Source organism: Glandiceps talaboti, chromosome 7 (genome assembly GCF_964340395.1).
Source record: "Glandiceps talaboti chromosome 7, keGlaTala1.1, whole genome shotgun sequence".
NCBI lineage: Eukaryota > Metazoa > Hemichordata > Enteropneusta > Spengelidae > Glandiceps > Glandiceps talaboti.
The window spans coordinates 23,776,532-23,800,536 of NC_135555.1; the positions used below are offsets into that span (position 1 = coordinate 23,776,532).

A 24,005-nucleotide genomic window follows, 5' to 3' on the forward strand; every position below is an offset into this window, starting at 1 on the left:
TGAATGTAATGCATTGTTGAACATTTCAAGACACTAAATGTAATGCAATGTTGAACATATCAAGACACTAAATGTAATGCAATGTTGAACATTTCAAGACACTAAATGTAATGCATTCCTGATATCTGATAAAGGAAACAAATGCAGAGCTGATATGTTCTGTTAGGAATTTTTGCTGCATTTTTATATCAACTAAATAATAATATATGTAATAATTGACAAATACGTCTGTTTATAAATGTGTTATTTTTATTCAAATATTCAAATTTTGTATGACAGTAACTTGGTAACATGATTGTAATAGATTTCAAATTACACATTGTATCATGAGCAAGCAAATTTATTGTTTTTGAACAGAACATATGGATTATATACCCCTGGTTGTCATTGAACAGAATATATGGATTACATACCCCTGGTTGTCCTCTGTCACAACAACCGATGTTTATGTCACTGGTTCTGTGGTACTCAAAATATGGGATAAAAAGGGCAAAATTGTCACTTTTTTTCCAAATTTTAAAAAGATTTATGAGTTTTTGACCATTCTGTATTTTAATCACTCTCTTTGTGTACTCTCAGTGGTTACTAATACTTTATACAACCATCATACACGGTGAAATTAAGTACACTGAGACCCAGGGTAAGAATACGTAGTCCATCACACACTATATCTGACATAATGAAAGGTATATTAGCCATCGTTATAGGATTTTTATACATTATCCATAAAATGTGTTACACTTCAGTATTTCTTTGCCAACACAATATGTCATGTGACATTCAATGTTAATAAATAAATTCCAAAATGTAGTATTTCACAGTCTTGGACAATTCTTTGAATTATTCAAAGACAAACTTTAACAAGACTCATAGTACATGTAGTCTGGAGCACATAACAGTACTGTTCGTCTAATCTTCAATCATTTTTGTCTTCCTCTTTCTTTTCTTCTTATCTTTTCTACTTCTACTTTCTTGGGTGGATTTTTCTTCTAGTGCTTTCTTTATAAACTTCCTACAAAATAAACATTTATATAATGGTAACTATAAAGTATATCTACAACTTGGAAGTGTGACTCAACTGATCAAGTTGTTAAATTTTACAGTTGAAGAAAGATCAATACAGGTGATCACGAATAAAAATACCCAATACCATACTGAACTTCAGACTCCTTTACTTAGTTGAAGTTTTTGCTACACTGTGAACATTTTAGTGTTACATATTCAATGCGAATCTTGTTGTTGTATTCAGAATTGAAAGCATTTTCAAAAGAAATGTGATACTAACAATTACTGTATGATACAAAATCAGGACAATATATACTCGTAGTTTATATACTTCGAGGTAGTTTGTATTTTACAAATACTGTGTTGTAAATTAGAACAATGCTCATAAATGGATAATCGTAGGGCAACTGTTCTTCTTTCGACATATTGCATATTTCCTACTTTATAGGCCACGAAGAATATCATTGAAATTTTATGATAGTCAACGCCACGATCGTACAGACGTGACACTGACAGAAGTTCTAAGTATCTATCAACACTTCATAGCAATGAATCGTGTACACCAAGGGTGGTTGTGTATAGAAATGATGCTACAACTTTGTAATGTGTTATAAACTGTGCAGTAAAAGTTTAGAACAGTTAGTCTGAACTTGCAGTCAGGATGAGTAAGATGTCAATTATCGTCACCGAAGATCAGAGAGAGGCGGTTGAGGTGTTTTTCGCCCATTCTGATTGGGATTGGTCGTTGTGCAAGACACAGAGAATACCTGTACTCGATGTGCTCATAACTTGGTTTCAAGCAAAGAAGACGGCTAGAATTGACATCAATGACAAATTACTTTTTGTAATCATGTACATGTATATAGCACACTATCGTGGTTTTCAGATTAGTTCATCTGTGTGTACTACATGTTGATTGACAGCTGCGTAGCGTTATTAACGGCAAAGTCGGCGTAGCTTTTCTGACGTCTGACCAAAAGTAATTTCCATTCCATTCTTATTGAATAACGAATACGGTTATTACATGTCATATATTCATAATGACTTGGTTACAGTACGGTAGATGTCAATGGTCGAAATGTGCAAAACTGCAGTTTAGCAGGAGCTACATGTATCGCTAGGTTGTTACCACTTGCCTATTGTTTAGCAAAATGACCACAAAGGGCCTTCACCGTTTATATAGGGGAGGCGGGCCTTTAAAATCATTTACATAAATGATTTACCAAACTCTTCAGATATTTTCAATTTTAGGCTTTACGCCGATGATTCGAACCTGTTTCATTCACCTGAGAAGTGTTCTTCATCAACAAACACCAGCAATATAAACTCAGCCCTTGCAAATGTTACAAACTGGTGTGATGCGAACAAATTAACAGTAAATTCTGCTAAATCACACGCATTACTCATTGGTGGTAGACACAAACCTCATAATGCACAAGGTTCAGTTCAGTTGAAAGATATGGCTATTAACTTTGTCAGTAATACCTCTTATGTTGGAGTATATTTGGATAGTAAAATGTTATGGAATTGCCACATTTTAGAAGTGAAGAAAAAAATGAGTAAGCTAACTGGTATTTTGTACAGACTTCGTTATACAGTTCCTCAGCATATTCTTTTGATGATATATAATACACTTGTTCTTCCCCATCTGTCATATGGACTTGAAGTATGGGGCTGTACATATCAGTCTTACCTCAAAAATATACTAATCATCCAAAAGAAAATTGCTCGCATAATTACCTTCAGTAGTTACAACACCCACTCTCCCCCCTTATTTAAACGCCTCCTAATGCTAGATGTATACAAGCAACGTGATTACCAAATAGGAATTTTTGTTCACGATGTGATCAATGGCAATGTTCCACCATACTTCTCAAATTTCTTTTCCAAGATAGGTCATTGTTATGACACCAGGCAACAGAAGCGAAATGATTTAAGCATCCCAAAATACAACAATAATTACGGTCAATTTAGCACAAAGTTCACTGGGGCCAAAATTTGGAACTCTATCCCTTCCCATATAAGAGACACTCGAAGTCGGACTACGTTCAAAGCTAATTTCAAAAGCCATCTTCTTAGCCAGTATTAGTTGATGTATACCATTTTGTTCTTTCTTTTAAGATTTGTCATTGTTTCCGAATTTAGTTAAATACTTCTCCGGATTTGTGTGATATGTATGTTTTTGTTTTGTTTTGTTTTGTTTTGTTTTGCTTTGCTTTGTTGTTGTTGTTTTTTTCTCTGAGGACAAAACTCGATTAGTTGTTTCGTCAACTATTTTTGCCCTCATTAAAAATAAATAAAAAAAAAAAAATACAACTGCAGACATCAGACCATGGACAATGGAACCTATTACAAACAAGGAAAGTAAACAAATGAATTGGATTATAACAATTGGTACAGCCTGTCGGAAGTACAGAGACTTGTATTACATTGCATCATTTGATCATTAGAACAGTTTTATGGCCACTTGACATAATAGTTCATGTTCACAAACAAATGTCAAGTTCCCCTGACATTTCCTGTACACATAAAGAGGCCAAACAATTGTTCTTATCAAACCAAGGTGTGTAATACAAGTCTCTGTACTTCAAACCTGCCATGTCAAGTGTTATTAATCCAATTCATATGTTTACTTTCCCTGTTTGTAACAGGTTCTGTTTGTCCACGGTCTGATGTCGGCAGTTGTAAATTTGAGTAGCATGACTACTGAGCAGTAGTGGTCAATGTGGTCAAGTGCTACACAACAACTTCGTATGTACTGGTATTTATACTCATGCATATTCTATATTCTAATCTAAATACTTACACTATAGGGCTGTGAAACAACATTTGCTGACAAATTCACCAATGAAGAACGTCACTGATACCAATTCTTTCTTAGGCTTTGAAACAACACTTTTCAACAAAATTAATGTATGACAATGTCATGGAAATATATTGATATGAAGTTGCATGACCAATCAAATGAAAAGCCTGGCACTGTGCAGTGTCCTTTCAATAGAGAATGAAAAAAAGAGTGAGAGCAAAAGAAAAACATTTTATCAATCCTTAGTTTTCAATCTTTACTTTTATTACTTACTTTTTCTTCTTGTACTTTTCAAGAATATCTCTAGGAGTAGTTCGTATTCTACTTCTTTTCACTTCCTTGCTCTCTAACATCTTTCTTGTTTTCCTGTAAATATTGATAAAGGCAAAATATGTTGATAGTCAAGATCAGGCACTAATATTTTCTGTGATATACTACAAAATAGAGCAAGCTAATGGTGTTGTAGCACAAATGGTACAATATAAACAATGAAAGATTTGACTTTTCAGAGAGTTGGATTGGTAGGACATCGTTCTGTTTTGGAAAGTCGATTCATACACCTCACAGCTGTAATTTTTCCACAAGACATGTTGCTTTGTTATTGCTATGGATGTGTCCATGGTTGCTATACACATTTGTGTTTATATCTCAATGTCTAACTACAACTCATAACTGTTATCTTACATGTAATATGGGCCACTGTGTATTTTTGCTATTGATGCATACATGGTTGGTTGCTGGGCAGGTATTTTTTTTTAAAATGTCAATCTACAAACATCATCATTGAACACATTATCTTTGCAAAATAAACCATTATTTAGTTGTTGCTATGGGTATGGTCTTGTTGCTAGGCATATATACATGCTATTATTTTTGCTTTAGATATTTGCCTATCCACATGCTATTGTTATATTTGTAATATTCTAGCAAACTATTATTTCACTGTTGCTATGGGTGTGGTCTTGTGGCTGGACATACATGTGTTCATTTGCTTAATGTTCATCCACTTACCTATCCATCACTATGTTATCTTTGCAATACACACCAATATTTGGGCTGTTGCAATGACGTGACGTGGTCTGTTACTAGGTATCTGTGTGTTTATTTTTTGAATGTCTATTAACTTATCTATACATCCCTATTGTTATACCATTGCAATATGTTGCTATGGGTGTGGTCATATTACTGGGCATCTTTTGTATATTTTGTCTTGAACAATTTCCCAACTACAGACTGAAAGTAATATTCATATCAAATATCAAAATAATCCTTGCAGTGTTTTTTGACCATTACAGTCGATCCACTCAAGACTTTGAACGATCAACTTCACGTGAATTGCACAAATCGAGGAACTCATCAATGCACTCCTGTGTAAAACTTCATGTGTTGCTAACAAGTATTCTTGAGTTGATACACATATTCCTCAGTAGACATTAAAGTTGCCAACACAATCATGTAACAATGTATGAAAAATATCTACAAAGTATTCTCAGAGCAGCAGCACCACGATTGTTATTTGAATAAAGGTTACTTATTATACTTAGTGCAGTGGTGTGTCACCGTTGTGCCAAGTTTGGTTGGAATAGGCTGATGCATGTTGGAGAGTGCATAGATGGACGGATGGATGCATATACGCAGGGACGGCGGGATGAAACCCTATGTTGCCCTTCGGGGCTAATAATTGTCCTATTCTGTATCTTTGTGATAACTTACATTTATATATTGTAGGGTTTACTTCAATATATTTGTAATAAAGTATTAGATAAAAGTGGTGATATAAGAAGCTGTTAACTAACCGGTTTGGTTTTTGTAGTTGCAGCATATATTCAGGTACAGGACACCCTGCTCCTCTCATTACACTAGCAATGCTGTAAACAAACAAAATAATCAAAATTAAAACTGGAAAGCAGTCACACAGCTGTAATTTTGCATTGGTCCTTGATCCAAATTACAAAAAACCACACAGACACAAATAAAACCTTACCCTTGTCATTTCCACTACAATACTACAAAGTTGATATTCTACAGTGATACATCTTGATATAAATAACGGATATGGTAACTGAGTCATAGTAAACACCCTGTGTGACTTGTAAACTGCACCACCACTAACTCATTCACATATCTGTTGGATTATTACATTAACATTAAAATCTTGGTGTGAAAAACTAGTACTGTTATCTGGCAGAGCTATAGAAAACAGTTTATATCTAGAACAAAAGAATGATCTCATGTAACCCGTGATGACTCAGGATTGAAACATACAGTAACCACTTTAAAATACAAGATTCAGACTTTAGTCACTTTTCAGTTTACAATGTTAGCATATAATCATTTACCTTCTAAGATTTGCCAAATCATCACGTGTAAAAAACGTGATAGCTTTGCCTGGTCTTCCAGCCCTTCCAGTACGTCCTATTCTGTGTATGTAACTGATAGCTGACGTAGGGAAGTCATAATTGATGACTAGATTAACACCTTTGAAGTCTATACCACGACCCATCAACTCTGTACATATCAACAGCCAGATCTTACCAGCACGGAAACAATCAATAAGATTGTCTCTCTGCAAGTAAAATCAAGTGTGAAGAAGTCAGACAAGTATGAGAGAAGTTGTGAAGAGCTTACCCTTATAGCCTGTCTACAGGTTGACTTCAATATGTCTACATGTCTGTTGGCTTAGTTGGTATCTAAGTTGGCTTAGAAGATACCAGACACAATTCCCTAGCTTTATTGCACATTCACTAGGTGGATTACTCTCGAGCTTGATTGCAAATTTACTATATGGATATCTCCCTAGCTTGATTGCAAATCCACAAGGTGGATAACTCCCTAGCTTGATTGTAACCCTATCATGTGGCTAATTCTCTAGTTTCACTCTCTCTCTATATATCATGTAGAGAACTCCCTACCTTGATTATATGGATAATTCCCAAGCAACTCTGTCATATGGACAGTTCTCTAGCTTGATTGTCTTACTATCATGTAGATAACTCCCTAACTTGTAATTGATTGCCTCTCTGTGGATAACTCCTTAGCTTGATTGTAAATGAATGAGAATGTGACCAGGCTCCCTCACAACATGCAGATTCTTACCTGTAACTGAGTCCTGTCAGCATGGATAACATCCACATTAATGCCATCATACAGTAGTTCATTAAATAACTCCTTAGCTCTATCTTTAGACTGTACAAATACAAGAACTGGGGGCTGAACACCCTACAAACAACATCAAATACATTTCTGAAAATAAGTCAAGGATTTTAGAGTTTGTCATCAATGGTACCGGTACATTCACATATACCGGTAACTTGTCATGAGTGAGATTTTTCATTTTCTGTGTTTCCATACTTGGAAGAACACACACAGATTACATGGACTCGAAAAAGGCCTTAGTTTGCATTTGTTTACAAATACACAATTTTTTTGTTATTGTTTACTTTTTACTGCTTTTCTCTCTCTCACTTTTTACACATATTTTTTCCCTACAAGGTGCCATGTAATAAAGTAATGATTTGAAAAGCTGGTGTTGTGTTTTTGTCAGTTTCAGTTTCAGTATATAAATTAGATGTAAATCAACATCTGAGGACATGATATGAATTGCATGACAACATTTGATAACATTGCATAATTACTGATATTGATGATCTGTTTCAAGATACATTTGTATAACAATGGATATATTAGATTAATAATATAGATTTTTACCAGTTTTTAAGATATTTACTTACTTTTGCTATGATATCTCTCACTGCCAGTAATTTACCAAACTCTTGTCCAACATACAATATTTCTTGCTCTACAGTATCTACAGCAGAGTTCCTGTAGTAATAATTACACTAGCTAAATATCTTGTGAATGGTATATAGAATACCACTATGCCAAATTACATGAAACAGAGGCAGACAAAGAGACAGAGAAATAGACAGACATACTCATCCCCAATACCATACAACACAGAGAGACAGGCAGGCAGACAGACAGACAGACAGACAGACAGACACACACACACACACACACACACATACACACACAAACAAATAAATAAACAAACAAACAAACACACACACACACACAGAAAAACAAAAAAATAAACCAATTCAGAAGATTGGAAAGTTGAATGTTTGGTTGAGGTGAGTGAATGATAAATTCTGATATATCATCTTTATGATATATTCTTCAAATGACATTTGACAGAATCAGATGACAATTACATGTCATTACAGTTGCCATGACAACTGGGTTTTGACAATACAGCATTACATCTTGAGCATAACTTACCTTTGTCCTATGTTAACAGACGCTACATTGTCTAAATTGAGACGACACCACTGTTCCACATCATATGCAAACGTAGCACTGAACAAAGCACGTCTAACTTGACTTGAATCACAAGCTTGATATATAGTTGCGAGTTGTTCACGAAAACCTTGTTTGCCTTCTTCAAATAACTTATCTGATTCATCCACAACAAGCCAATGAACACTAGAAAATAGAAAAATAGAGCCTTCATAGAAGACATAGACTTTGTCCCAACTGGTTTGTTGTATTGCAAAGTTTTTCTGCAAATTTAAGTATGACCTTGAAAATGGGTGCTTTGCTCAAAAGCCTGTCTGAATAGTAACCATACCTCTAACAATGCAGGTGTACACATTTGAATTGTGTCTCTCAAAGATGAAACTTCAAAATAAATGGGGGGGGGGATAGACCCAATGTTACTTTTTGTCAAAGTGATATTGTGACATGTGCCCTGCCTATTCCATTGCATTACTATTCATGAGCAGGTACATGAATATTAATTAGGGGTTGGGTTACTCATTATACTTGGCTTGTAACTTCAGTGTACCAGATATAGCAATAAAGAATGTAGTGTTTTGAGTATACTCTACGACTCTGGTTATCTTTCCTTACCCACTACGCCAAACACCGGTCAACTCGCTACCAAGACCAGGATTAAGAACTTGATAAGGTTACATTGGTGATCAGCGCTGGGATTTTTTCATGAAAGACGGACTTTTCATGGAATTGTGAAGAAACCAGAGTGAGTACACTCTACGGACAAAACTGAACTTTGCTACAGAAACTAAGAAATCCAACGGAGTCAGTAGATACTTCAGAAGGAAGTGCTGTAAATTGGATGAAAACAAAGAACTTGGTGATCCTGAAAATTAACTGCTGTTTGCTGAGAAACTCGGTGGAGTTTGGTCTGCAGTCAAGAGGTGGAGTTTAATACAGTACTGTGTGGAATTCTGGTGTGAGCTTATACACGTGTCACGTGGTAAAGTCACAGAAGCCGGAAGCTGTATTTGAAACTCATCTAAAGCTGAGACACAGTGGAACAGTAGTGGAAGACCATTGAAGGGCGTTCAATCTTTGGGATAGTACAACACATGTGGGGTTTGCTATCTGGAACCATTGAAAGAAGACTTCATCGTCAGAGGGAAATAGTTATCCAAGGTGCAACGTGTGATAAAGGACTTGCTCAGAGGCTGCAGTTGAGAGGACTTAATCTTGATTAGGTGGACTAACTGTGAACTTTTGGAGAGCTGAAGAACTATATCGTGAGAACTCTGTGTATTTATTCATATAACATTGTTATTTGAATTTTCTGAGATTTTTCTTTTCTTTTCCTTTCATGAATTTTTACTTTGGAATGCTTTGAATTGGACGTATCCGGTGAGTCCATAAGCCAAACCCAAGTAAGTACACAAAGTTACATAAGCTAAGCGGAAAAAACATCTCAGTGATAAGCAGTTAACAGAGTTGCTATCTATAGGTGTATGTTGGTACAACATATTAATGGGATTAGTGTAAGCAAAACATCCTCATTTAAGTGAAATAATATATGTAAAGATCTGGGTGTGACAGTAGGGTGATACTGTTGCTGAGGGTGAGTCTATATTTATCTACTCTGTGGAGATTGGATAAAACTTACAGTGGGTGATACCATTGTAAAATAGTGGTGGCAGCATAGTGTTAAGATAGTATATTGTTGGTATAACCTGTGGTGTGTGTCTGTTGTGTTTGAAGTGGTTTGACCCTGTGTAGTCATGTCAACCAAAAGACAAGGCACACCAGCTAATGAGGGCTCAATCCCATGGCCGACAATGCCCTTGTTGACTCCAGTGAGTCAACAATATCACCTGGATGGGATCAAACTTGAGAGGAAGTTTGAACCCAGGAGTGGGGACGGGGTTGTCGCTGGTGCTGAAACAAAAGATGTTCGAACTGAACTAGACCTTTTGTCTCTACAGTATGAGTTAGAAAAAGAGAAACGATTAGCTGAGAAAGAGAGAATGGAGAATGAGAAAGAGAGAAGGGAGCATGAGCTTATGATTGAAAGAGAGAGACACCTAAACAGCTTAGCTGAGAAAGAAGCTGAAATGAAACTAGTAGTGGAACAGAAGCGATATGAGCTTGAAATTAAGAAATTGGAATTGGAAGCAAGATCAATTCCGATTTCACCTAAAACTGAAGTTGAGGTGGTAGAAAGGAATGCAAAACTTCCTCAGTTTAAGGAGGGTGACAATATTGACACCTTCCTTCGCACTTTTGAAGGGTTGGCAACCGCTTATGGTTGGCCAAAGGAGAAGTGGGGTATTAAGCTGGGACCTATGCTTTCAGGGAAAGCACAGGACGCATTTTCTAGGCTACCGCCTGGAGATTTCAACAATTATGAGGCAATTAAAGCGGCAATTTATAAAAAGTATGAATTGACTGGGGAGGCATACCGGGTGCAATTTCGTACTATGAAGCGAAAAGTTGACGAAACTCTGACAGAGTTTGGTAACCGTCTCGCGGAGACACTGACACAGTGGTTGGTAATGGAGAAGACCTCCACTGAAAGTGTTAAGGATCTGTTAGTGAGGGAGCAATTTGTTGAATGTGCTCCGAGAGATCTGCAAGTGTGGCTACGGGAAAGAAGCCCAAAGTCACTTGAGGAAATGTTAGGGCAGGCAGAGACATACACTGCAGCTCGTAACACACCTTATAGGGGTCTGTCAGACCCTAGTGAAGGCAACTCTGAAAACAGTCAGAATGGTAGTGATGGGGAGGGACACAAGTCCAGTCATGCTGCTAAATCTGACCAGAGTAAATCTGACAAATCTTGCTACATCTGCAAGAAGGGAGGTCACTTTGCGAAAGTGTGCCCAGAGAGATTACAGGGAGAGGAGACAGCAGGTAAAGCTAAGTATGTTGGATGCTGCATGGCAGTAGATACAGCACACGTACAGGGGGATGATGAAAATGACTTGTTTGCACTTTCACAATAGATGGGGAAGTCGGAGGGCAGTCATTCCAAATCCTACGAGATACTGGCTGTAATCTAAGTATAGTGAAGCCCAGTGTAGCACAGCATGGGACATACATACCCAATGCATACACTCCTGTTTACTTTGGCCCACATGAAGTGATAGTACCAATGGCTATCATTGAACTTAAATGCGAGGCATTTTCTGGACCATTACGAGTTGGTGTGCGGGAAGGTATACCCTACGATATTTTGCTGGGTAATGAAACTATAAAGTTGAAGGGAAGCCAAAATGCGACATGGTCTTTAATTGTCAGCAGACAACAACAGAAAGCAATTGATGGAAAGGAGGCTAAAGTAAGAGAGAGTGAACTAGCCTCCAGTGTTATGGCAACACCAATAGAGGACCTGGTGGTTCCGCAGGTTGGTCATAGTACTGGCACCAGTGATGAATACACCATTGGTGACAGTGAGGTTGAAGGGGAAAACCGTTCAGCTACTGATGATGAACATGGTTAGGTGGTATATCAGGTAACACATCAGTTCACCATACGGCATAAAATGGGGAATTGATAATGAGAATGCTGATGCACTATCCAGGGCATGGCATGAGTTATGTGAGATTGCGAGTAGTTAGCATGTGTGAGGTTGAGCAGGCTATGATACAATAGTACAATCTTACCACTGGGTGTATTTTGGTGAAACATTAGCGTTACCCTGTGTACACTCCGATCTATATTATCCTGCTTAACCAACATGGAATAGCAGTAGTGTTATGTAATTTAGGTTACTGCCTTTATGATGAAGAACCCAGTTTTCATCAAAAGAAGGGGGGAGGTATGTGACATGTGCCCTGCCTATTCCATTGCATTACTATTCATGAGCAGGTACATGAATATTAATTAGGGGTTGGGTTACTCATTATACTTGGCTTGTAACTTCAGTGTACCAGATATAGCAATAAAGAATGTAGTGTTTTGAGTATACTCTACGACTCTGGTTATCTTTCCTTACCCACTACGCCAAACACCGGTCAACTCGCTACCAAGACCAGGATTAAGAACTTGATAAGGTTACAGATATTAACCAAGAAAACATTACTTTCATATTATCAATCTGAACTTTACAAGTAATTACGATCTTAAACTCTACAAAAAACTCGGACCATGCACTAATCTACACACATTTTGTTACTGAATGTATGTTTTGGTGATTGACTGCGTTTTGAACAATTTGACATTGATCAGCTCATAGGCTATTAGCCTTTTTAGCTGTAATTTTATATGACATGATATATTATTATTATAAGCACACATTTTTGTTGTGGTAGAAAGATTACTGTGCCTACACAGGAAAACTGTTCTCCTGACAGAAACAGGTGAGTCAGGCGAGTTCTACAATGGTTGTATTCTGTTGTCATAGAAACAAATGTAAGACAAGTTCTACAATGGTTGTATTTTGTTGTCATAGAAACAATTGTTAGATGAGTTCTACAATGGTTGTATTTTGTTGTCATAGAAACAAATAAAAAGGTCTTGTATTGTATGGCAATTTCTTTCAAGACCTGTATTTGGTCCAAAACATTAATAACACTTACATATAGTTTTGTAACAGGTGGTATTACTGTAACAGGTGGTATTACTGTAACAGGTGGTATTATTGTTGAGACATATAGTATTTGTGGAAAGATGAATTAGTGTCTAACAAGTTTTGATTACCGGGAAATGTGTACAAATACAATCCTGTAACTCTAGGCACTGACAGGGATTTGACAGACTAACTCAACAATATCACCAAATTATTAATCAATGAAAATTAGAATTGACAAATTAATCAGTTTTCAACAATGGAAAAGAAAAGCCACTGAGGTACACTCATAGAATGACTTTATAGTGCAATCATAGAATAAATCATTTTATGATAACTTACTTACTTATTTAGCTTGATAGCGGGAGGATCCTGTTTTAACATATACACAAGTTTATTTGGTGTTGTAACCAATATATCTGTAAATATAAAAAAAATAAAGTTACACTTCACTCCATCTCATCCCCATTGTTCAAACCATGCTTTTTTTTTAATGCGACAATTTCCTGCTAAACGGACAATTATTACACAATGAAACTATCCACAAACAGGTTAACCATCAATGAATTCAATATCTTTAATGGCAACTGTATCTTTAAACTTACCAAATTTTAATGGCGATTGTATCTTTAAACTTACCAAATTTTAATGGCGATTGTATCTTTAAACTTACCAAATTTTAATGGCGATTGTACCTTTAAACTTACCAAATTTTAATGTCAACTGTACCTTTAAACTTACCAATTTTTCATGGCAATTGTATCTTTAACCTTACCAATTTTTAATGGCAACTGTATCTTTAAACTTACCAATTTTTAATAGCAACTGTATCTTTAAACTTACCAATTTTTAATGGCAACTGTATCTTTAAACTTACCAATTTTTAATGGCAACTGTATCTTTAAACTTACCAAATTTTAATGGCAACTGTACCTTTAAACTTACCAATTTTTAATGGCAACTGTACCTTTAAACTTACCAATTTTTAATGGCAACTGTACCTTTAAACTTACCAATTTTAATGGTGACTGTATCAGTAACTTACCAATTTTTAATGGTGACTGTGAATTCAATTTCTTGATTGCTTTTGACACCTTGTCAATGATATGAATCCTAAGACCAAGTCCTTCAGCGAGACGACAGAATTCTCTGTGAGTTTGTTGTGCTAATTCTCTTGTTGGAGAAACAACAACTGCAAAGATTCCCTTCTTTCTTGGACCCTGAAAATCATACAAGACAGCATCTGTAATATTTCGTAAAAATTCTAGTTTTTCTGCTTTGCAGGATAAATACAATTTACATCATATGAAATGAAAATAGCATCAATGTTGTCGTAGCACAACTGTTCACACAGACAATCATTTGACTGTTGCTATGGGTGTGGTCTTCCTGCTAGGCATATCTGCATCTACATGTATGTTGTGAATGTGTATTCACTATCCTACCCAATAATGTTGCTATCTTTGCAAAATAAACCAAAATTTGGCTGTTACTAAGAGCATGGTCATGGTTGATAGGCATATTACATATATTATTTGAATGTTTATTCACTTGCTGACCCAAAAGAGTTATCCTAGCAAAATATACTGACATTTGGTTGTCACAAAGCGCAATGGTCATGGTTGGTAAGGTAATCATCTCACTATAGTTTATGTTCATTATCAGTTGTACACTGTATAACCCTATCTCCCTATGACTTACAGCAGAAATATCAAAGGTTTGCCAAAAGATTGCACATATTATACACATTTTATGTTCCCCTAGATCAATATAGATAGATAAGGAACAGGCTTCCCACAGACCAGTCATTACAAATATAAACAACATCATTCGACCCCAACTGATACACAGACATACACAAAGTCCTTGGAACAAAGAAGTTAATGTCATCTCTTTAGAGGCTCAGATGTTGACACATACAATTCCATGATCAGTTCTACACTGTATAACCCTATCTAACTACATGTATAGCCTAATTCCATGATCAGTTCTACACTGTATAACCATATCTCCCTATAGCCTAATTCCATGATCAGCTCTACACTGTATAACCCTATCTAACTATAGCCTAATTCCATTATCAGTTCTACACTGTATAACCCTATCTCCCTATAGCCTGATTCCATTATCAGTTCTACACTGTATAACCATATCTCCCTATAGCCTAATTCCATTATCAGTTCTACACTGTATAACCATATCTCCCTATAGCCTAATTCCATGATCAGCTCTACACTGTATAACCCTATCTAACTATAGCCTAATTCCATTATCAGTTCTACACTGTATAACCCTATCTAACTACATGTATAGCCTAATTCCATGATCAGCTCTACACTGTATAACCCTATCTAACTATAGCCTAATTCCATTATCAGTTCTACACCGTATAACCCTATCTAACTACATGTATAGCCTAATTCCATTATCAGTTCTACACTGTATAACCCTATCTAACTATAGCCTAATTCCATAATCAGTTCTACACTGTATAACCCTATCTAACTATAGCCTAATTCCATTATCAGTTCTACACCGTATAACCCTATCTAACTACATGTATAGCCTAATTCCATAATCAGTTCTACACTGTATAACCCTATCTAACTATAGTCTAATTCCATAATCAGTTCTACACTGTATAACCCTATCTAACTATAGCCTAATTCCATAATCAGTTCTACACTGTATAACCCTATCTAACTATAGCCTAATTCCATAATCAGTTCTACACTGTATAACCCTATCTAACTATAGCCTAATTCCATTATCAGATTTACTTACTCACCTTCAGCTGATTTAGTATAGGAATGATAAAAGCTGCAGTCTTTCCAGATCCTGTAGGAGCACACACCAATACTTCTCTTTTCTGATGATGGAAACGAACAAAATTATCAAAGTGACAGACAGATGGCCAGACCCCAGCATAGTTGTAATAACACTCACACTTACAGCCTGCATCTAAACTGTAGTAGGAGTATGATATTCCACATATGCATGTTAATTTACATTAATGGTACAGCCTGTATCTGAACTGCAGTAGGGTTTTCATATCCCCCCAACACACAGTGTGTATGTTAACTGACATTTATATAATGGAACTGCAGTAGGGGTATGATATCCCACACCGTGTATGTTAACTTAAAAGGTACAGCCTGCATCTGAACTGCAGTGTATTACATAGCCTTCCCCACCCACCCACCCACCCACCCACACACTGCATGTTAACTTACTGGTGCAGCCTGCATAGGGATTTGATATCCTTCCCCTACACTGTGTATTTTAACTTACATTTAACAATAACGGTACAGCCTGCATCTGAACTGCAGTAGGGCTATAATATCCCACACTGTGAATGTTCTTCATAATAACAGGATGAAGTTTATATTTCTCCTGCAACTGTTCAAAGGAAGTGACTGGTTCTGGAATGTCTGTACCAATCACATGAATCTTTTGTTTTCTTCTTATTTCTCTTATCTACAAAACAAAGGAACAGAAAATTTGTCAATCGATTTCAGTTACACGTTGTAAGTGATATCAACAGTCATAAACGTTTGACTATGTGTCACTGTAAAGTATGCTTGATGAGGCACTACAAAACACAAATAACTGCAACACTGAGGACAAACACTGCGACATCACCTAACACAACACTTCAAATACATTAATTTAGACACATGAATAAAAGAACAGATAAATACAAAATTCTCATGCAGCAGTTATCAAGCTGTCACAAATGTCTTTCTCTCTGTCTGTCTTTGCTGCGTGACAAATCCATTTAGGAGTGTCTTAAGAGGAGAGACACAGATAGACTGAGTTAGACATTTTACACTGAATACAGTCAATTTACACTGAATATAGACATTCTACAATAAAGATAGACATTTTTTACTGAATACAGACAATTTACACTGACCTTTTCAATGTGTATTTGTTGCTCTTTTGCTGCATCTAATCTTCTACTAACTTTAACATCGGCTGTAACTGATGTAGACAAACTACTCTCATTAAAAACATCCATTTTTCCTTTCTTCTTTTTTTCACTCTTTTGTTCATCACCGTTGTCCTTTCCTCTTTTCCTTTTACCAGTCTTCTTTTTGTTTGGGATTTCAATGTCTTCATTACTGAGTTGGTTTGAACTGTCTAGATTTTGTCTGTTTTCTTGCAGCGTTGCTGGTGTTTCAACTTTACTCTTCAGCTTTAGATTTATAGAGAGGAGAGAATACCATAAATTATACACCAATCAGACAACAAAATTTTCTTTTACTGAGAAAAGTAAACATGGCCCTGTAAAAAAGAAATTCTTTATATTTCTGATTCATTTAAGGTGCATGAATAGAGATAGGTTGGCTTGGGTAGCATCAACACAAATAATCACTTGGAAATAAATATGTAACATGAAACAACTTGAAAAGCTTGAAAATATCAACTGAACTGAACTGAGATATTTAGAAGACGTGATTCACATTGTGTTTTGGTTTTTCATAGATAGAATGTACACATTAGGACCAATGATCTAAGCTTACAGGTACATGTACAAAACAATGCACATGTACGGAATACAAATAAATATAAAGTACTGAAATCCAAACATGAATGGATGGATGGATGATAATGAATAATGAACAATTGGATAAGTAAATGAATGAATGAATGAATGAATGAATATAAGTAAATAAATATATGAATGTATTAGTAAGGAATATATATGAATTAATAAATACATGGCTAAAATGAATGAAGAATTACGAGCACAGACACTAAATGATGTTCTGTGTTACTGTTGCAAAAGTTGTAGCATTTGTTTTGATTTTGTGTTCGTGCTTTTTTCGTTCCGTTGCTTTGCGGTTAAACGACGGAACGAAAAAAGCTCCAAATAAAATAGAAGGAAAACAACCGAAATTAAAACTAATCGCGACTACAATTATTTCAGCTAGTTTTGTGTACGTGTACGGTGTAGTCTCTATTGAGAAATTAACCCAAAGCACTTTACAGTTTACATCTGCTTGTACATTAGTCCTGCTTGCAGACGGTGCACGGGTCTATATTACTTACACAACCCTCAGGAGAAAGGAGGGCGAAGGACATTTGTTGTCAGAATCGAGTCCCGAATTACTCCGTATGCAAGCAGGACTACATGTAATCAAAGTCGCACGTGCGACTACTACGACCGGGCGATTGTGTCAAAAGGTAAAATCCTGAAGAAAATATATCATCATGTTCCTCAAGTTTGTCCAAAAAATAAATCTATCAAAATGTCTTACCCCAAATCTTTCAGCATCTTTCTGAAAGCGTCTTGTGTCAAATTTTACACCGATGCCGAGTTTCATAAACAAGTCACTACTGGACGTCGCCATATTGGAGTAAGGGTCACTGTACCGAAAGACCAACGGTTGAGGGCGTCATAACAATGTAAATTATGAAATGCTAAAATGCATAGCAATGTCATCATCAGGTGTGTGATAGTTTTAGTACAGCGAGCATGTTAGAGATATTTGGTTTGAATTAATTTGACTTGACTTCTTGAGCTCAATATTCACACTGAATAAAGACACCGTCTTCTATTGTCATTTTACATCTACGGGAGTGCACGTAAATTACCAGGGGGAAGGCATTTGGGGGAGGGTCACAGATCAGATGTATAATCGAAACTGGAGTCTAATGAGATGTGGTGATTTGTAGTGTCGATAACATGTAGTGTTTGAAATAGAAAGTGCATTAATTCATTCTGACAAGTTCATGCTGAAGAGTAGAACAATTTAGATTAACTTCTTTTATAAACTATCTCTGGAGATTACCATAACGAAACCTTCAAGTTCACTTTAGCCCCAAACTGCAATATAAGTAAAGCATTGATTGTGAAACGGTCAAGTATTTACATGACATGTTGTGTAACTAGTGTGGTAGCTAGGTAATACATGTATATGTATATTTATAGTTATGCTTGAACTAATGAGTAATATTAAAGAATTCATGTAAGAAACAAGGACAAGAACAAATATGACGTGTAAGGCTTACCGTGTAAAGCCATAATTGTAAGCCCATTACACAAAAGGGGATCTGACTCTGACGTGAATAATTATAGAGGTATTTTTCTACTATCCGCATTGGGAAAGATTTCCACGAATTCAAAATTCTTATAACGTTCGTTTAGAAACTGGGTGTAAAGAAAATAATGTTATACGCGAAGTTGAAGCAGGGATACACTGAGTGCCATAGATAACATTTTCACATTGCAGTCAATGGCAACCAAATATCTTACTCGTACTTTAAAGGGGGGTAGCTTTTATTAGATTTTAATAGATTTTTCTAAAGCTTAAGACTCTAATCAGCATTATCTTTTATGGATAAAATTGATAAAGTATGGAATTTACGGTAAATTTCTAACTATTCTTCGTTCAGTGTATAGTAAACTTGAATCATGTGTTAGTACAAATGAAGGTCTTACAGAATACAATCAGTACCCGTCAAAGGCTTGTATGCTCAGTCCTATACTTTTTTTCTCATCATTTCATCATTGCCTATTAAAATTACACCAATGAAAGTGGCTGTGAGGGTATTGAGGGTAATGTATGATGTTTCATTCGGTATATTTTCTTGCCAATGTCACTTCTTGAGTACACGGCTTAATAAATAAATAAATAAATAAATAAATAGATAAATAAATAAATGAATGAATGAATGAATGAATGAATGAATGAATGAATGAATGAATGAATGAATGAATGAATGAATGAATAAATAAATAAATAAATAAATATTAAATAAATAAATAAATAAATAAATAAATAAATAAATAAATAAAAATAAAATATGCAGATGATGTGTCCGAATGTTCAGATTTAGCCATACATATTCAAAGACAAATTCGTCGACATGAATGTTTTGTTCGCATTGGGATACGAGTGTAAATTCAAGCAAAACGAAGACCATAGCATTTCGTAGAGGGGATATATGAACAATGGATTTATAATGATCAATTCATCAATGTTGTTCCTCGGTACAAATTTTTGGTTTAATACTGTCCTCTAGATTAAGCAGGAATCCTACTAAACAAAACCAATTCTGTACATGTATAAGGAAAAAAAGCCATGTTTCAACTCCAAGTGTTGATTTGTAAGCTTGGAGGACTCCCAAATGTGGATACTTTTAAGCTCTTTGATACCATAGTTGCTCCAATTCTTCTGTGTGGTATACGTAGTGAAATGTGGGGTTTCGAGTATTCTCCACAGATAGAAATACTCCACTTCCAGTGTTGGTGGTAATGTTAGTGATCAAACTGTCACTGGCGAATTCGGTCGTTATCCACTATATGTATTTTATTTCAAGAGATAATATTGGTTAAGAATACGTGAAATGGACCCAAAGAGATATACCCACAGATGCTACTTAATGTTAAAAAGGTTAGAAGAAAATAGGGAGATAAAATAGTGAGTTGGGTTTACCATGTGAAGAATTTGTTATTTCGTTTTGGTTTTGGACATGTGTGGTACAATCAGGAGGTTGGCACAACCACTAATTTGTTAATACTATTAACCCATGCCAAGAATGAAAGACTGCAATGCAAACTTGGCATGATGAAATAACGTCTTCCCCAAAACTGCGAACTTACCCAGCTTTCAAGTCAATTTTGCAACCTGAAAAATATTTAAGTTGTGTCTATCCATGTAAATTTAGATTTGCAATGTCAAGATTTCGTTGTTCCTCCCATGATTTGAATATTGAGAGAGGAAGACACCAAAGCATCCAGCTTGTCATTATAGAAAACGAGTCATTTCCTAGCAATCTGTCCTCGTTACGATGAACTGAGAAGGAAATTCCCCCCAAGATAGTTTTACGAAACCCTTCATATGATAAATATATATTACTGATAAGCTCATAAAATGTCACAATGTTAAATGAGCTGACATGTTTCATTCATTAATCTTTCAAAATGAGAACCCAAGTTTCATACAGTACTTCCATTATTTTTTCTGAACTGTATATTTTGTGTTATATAAGCTCTTTGGGCCTGTGGCCTCTATTGTAAATAATCTATCTATCTATCTATCTATCTATCTATCTATCTATCTATCTATCTATCTATCTATCTATCTATCTATCTATCTATCTATCTATCTATCTATCTATCTATCTATCTATCTATCTATCTATCTATCTATCTATCTATCTATCTATCTATCTATCTATCTATCTATCTATCTATCTTGAAATTTAGTCATATACTAACAAAACAGCACCATGTCAAGCACCTGCTAGTACAACAATTGCTGCATCGAAAGATGCTCTGACAGTCTAACAATGCCAACAATTTAAACCAGACGACATAATTAACAACACCTGTGTGCCTATGTCCTATTCTCCTCCTCATCATAATCACGCCTTCACTGTTGTTATTGTTATCAACACCATTGTAATCATCGCTGTCGTCCTAATCGTCACTATACTAGATCTACGTACGACAGGATCATCATTTCATCTGTCATACTATCCCAGTTTTCATTGGTAATGTGTTACTTTATAGTTGCAAAAACACTGTTGGTAAATTTGTTTTGCATTTTCATGTATTTATGTTATATCTCTCTTCTTGATAGCACATACTCTATCGAAGGAAATGTCTTTTCTGGTTATCATATCTTTTACGGCCAATCTGATTAAAATCCGATGTTTACATTTTTTAGCCTGATCGCCTCCTCTACGATCAGGCTAAAAAATGTAAACATGTACCAAGAAGGTCAATTCAGGCAAAATAACGAAGGTAAAATAGCAATGAACGATGAGCCGACATCTACATCGGATTTTAATGAGATTGATCCTTTTCAACCTTTTGTGTTTGGTGGCGCATCAAGACTTTTGGAAAAAAACACTGCCCTTCTGAAAATTCCTTTCCGCTGTCTGGTTTAAATTACTATTTTTGTTGGTAAGAAAATGATATTATTTATTATGATGTCTAAAATGATGAAAGGAAATAAATAAAAAGAAAAACAATACTCGTTGAAATAAAAAATATCGGGCTTGTCCGGGAATTGAACCCGGGACCTCTCGCACCCAAAGCGAGAATCATGCCACTAGACCAACAAGCCGCCATACCAAATGATTTAATCTTTAGTTATATATTCATTGCCACGGTGGCCACGTTGTCGCATATTACTTGCTATGGCCGTGGCCATTTTAAGGAAAACATATCGTGATTTGATTGTATCGTGTCACATAATATTTCATGTACTGCTACCTACGATCTGAACGGAGCTAGCCATTTCCCATATATCACCCAAGTTTTCAGCCTCGTTTTGGATGAGAATTTTAATGAGATTAAAAATGGCGGCTGTCTTGGCACATGGGCAGTACAGTAGAAGGTCCGAGAGGAAATTAAACTAGCGGTTTCGCTTGTTAACAATCAAAATTACTTATTTGAATGTAGCGGTTCGGTAATGTACAACTTAGAAATTGGTTTGATAGTGGTTTTTGCCATTCAAATAAATGTTTTTGCTCAGTACGGCCAAATGTTTACATTGTGATTGTTTTTATGCACAGTCGCTTGTAAACTGTTATTCCTTTCCTAAACATGCTAAATGGTTTTATTCTTGTCTATGACGGTCCTTATGGGGTTCTACTTCCATGTACAGAACAATGACGTTATTATAGGGATTGGTGATATTCTTATAAAATGGTAGCGATGTCATACCCCCCCCCTACACACATACAACACAGTGTTGTAGGGGGGTATAACATCGCTACCGATTTTATAAGAATATCGCCAATCCCTATAATAACGTCATTGTTCTGTATTAGGACCGTCATAGACAAGAATAAAACCATTTTGGAAGGAATAACAGTTTACAAGCGACTGTGATTTTATGCTATTTTTAGAACGTGGTAGAAAAATACCAGATCCAAGTCTTGAACAAACTTCAAATTTTCAGGTCATATTCCCCATATTTAAGGACCAAACGTGCCAAATTTCATGCACCAAAACATGAACCCACAATTACAGATTTGGCAGTCAAAAATAGAGAAATGTAACTTGTAATCTTCAATATTTACTGACTCCAAGATGACTGTGATTGGATATTTGAACCAAGTAGTTTGGGTTCCTAATCCTATGTGTCGTGCAACAAATTTTCGCTGGCTTCCTTACCGGTATCAAGAAAAAGTTTACAAGCACGGTGTTATTTTGAAATAAAAAACCGACTCAAAGCCTCGATTTGGACCGGTAGCTGATTATATGGGGGCCTGTTCTGGTCACAATTATGTAGAAATAAATAAAACTACTGCTGTAATTAATATTATGTATTCCCCCAAATTATTTCAATGTGCTAGAATTAGTTTAATGTAGTCTAGAATTAATTTTTATAATGGCTGCAATTAATATTATGCACTCCTTGAATTAATTAAATGTGTTTTGATTAATTTTATGTACTGGACTTATTTTTATGTAGTCTAAGAATAAATTCCTTGAATTAGTTTTTATGGTTGCTGCAATTAATATTATATATTCCTTGAATTACTTAAATGTTTTTTGATGCACTGTAATTAATTTTATGTAGTGTACAATTGATTTTACGTATTCCTTGAATTAATTAAATATGTTTTCGATTAATTATGACCGGTCTTAATTTCATGTAGTCTAGAATTAATTTTGTGTATGTGCTGAATTAATTTTGTGTATGTCCTGAATTAATTTTGTGTATGTCCCGAATTACTTTTATGTATGTGCTGAATTAATTTTGTGTCTGTGTCGAATTACTTTTGCCCCTAAAATCCTTTGCGAGATTTCTTATTCAAAATGGCAGCCTGCAGTGGTGCTCAGCGGGTTGTTATTCGAGAAAGGAATCAAGGAGGATTCTCCCAATTTTTGCTCAATCTAAAATGAGTTGATCAAGTTTTTCTGTCTCCCCTGAATTTGATGATATATATGAGGTTAAGTTTCGAATGTTTGATGCCGCAGGGACTTTGTCTTTGCTTTTGGATGACTTAGCGAGAGGAGGGCCCAATCCAACGAGACTACCTTCCCATATTATTACACAAGTAGCACTGCTAAGTTTACATCAATCTTTGACTTATTTGAGCAACATGCTATCAGCTGAGATAGAACTAAGGGAAAATCCTGGTTCCTGTAGCTTGGATACTTAGGGGTAGACCATTTGATATCCTGGGGGGGGGGGGGCTTGGAAGATTGGTGGAGAGTCATTATTTTTTCCCCACCTGCTTGCGGCCTGTGAATTATTTTTTTTCTCCTTCTCCTATGCTTGCAACTTTTTTTTCTTTCCTTCTTTGAGATATCCGGTCAGTGTTTTTTTCCATTGGGCTGACAAAAAGTCACTGACCTGTGAATAAAGTTTCATAGCATCTTGA

At 35.7% G+C, this 24,005-nt stretch overlaps 1 protein-coding gene and 1 non-coding gene across 2 annotated transcripts; both read right to left on the bottom strand.

Annotated features, from left to right (window-relative positions):
- Positions 1–909: 909 nt before the first annotated feature.
- LOC144438117 (putative ATP-dependent RNA helicase DDX52) lies at positions 910–18,007 on the bottom strand. The gene is made up of 13 exons (XM_078127146.1): positions 17,915–18,007; positions 16,567–16,848; positions 15,942–16,127; positions 15,439–15,519; positions 13,696–13,870; positions 12,997–13,069; positions 8,093–8,296; positions 7,543–7,633; positions 6,908–7,030; positions 6,151–6,377; positions 5,608–5,679; positions 4,085–4,177; positions 910–1,012 (listed from the first exon to the last, which is right to left on the bottom strand). The coding sequence occupies exons 1-13, from the start codon at positions 18,005–18,007 to the stop codon at positions 910–912; spliced, it is 1,803 nt and encodes a 600-aa protein (XP_077983272.1).
- Positions 18,008–21,661: 3,654 nt separating this feature from the next.
- Positions 21,662–21,733, bottom strand: Trnap-ugg (transfer RNA proline (anticodon UGG)). Its single transcript has one exon. It is a non-coding gene; the product is annotated as a tRNA-Pro (tRNA).
- Between the last annotated feature and the right edge of the window lie 2,272 nt (positions 21,734–24,005).

Excerpts from the sequence above, each read along its gene's own strand:
- LOC144438117 (XM_078127146.1), bottom strand. The coding sequence starts at position 18,007 with ATGGCGACGTCCAGTAGTGACTTGTTTATGAAACTCGGCATCGGTGTA. Across the intron at positions 8,297-12,996 it reads CCCGCTATCAAGCTAAATAA|TGTTCATTGGCTTGTTGTGG; the intron begins GTAAGTAAGTTA and ends TCTATTTTCTAG. Across the intron at positions 1,013-4,084 it reads GAAAAGTACAAGAAGAAAAA|GAAGTTTATAAAGAAAGCAC; the intron begins GTAAGTAATAAA and ends TTTATTTTGTAG.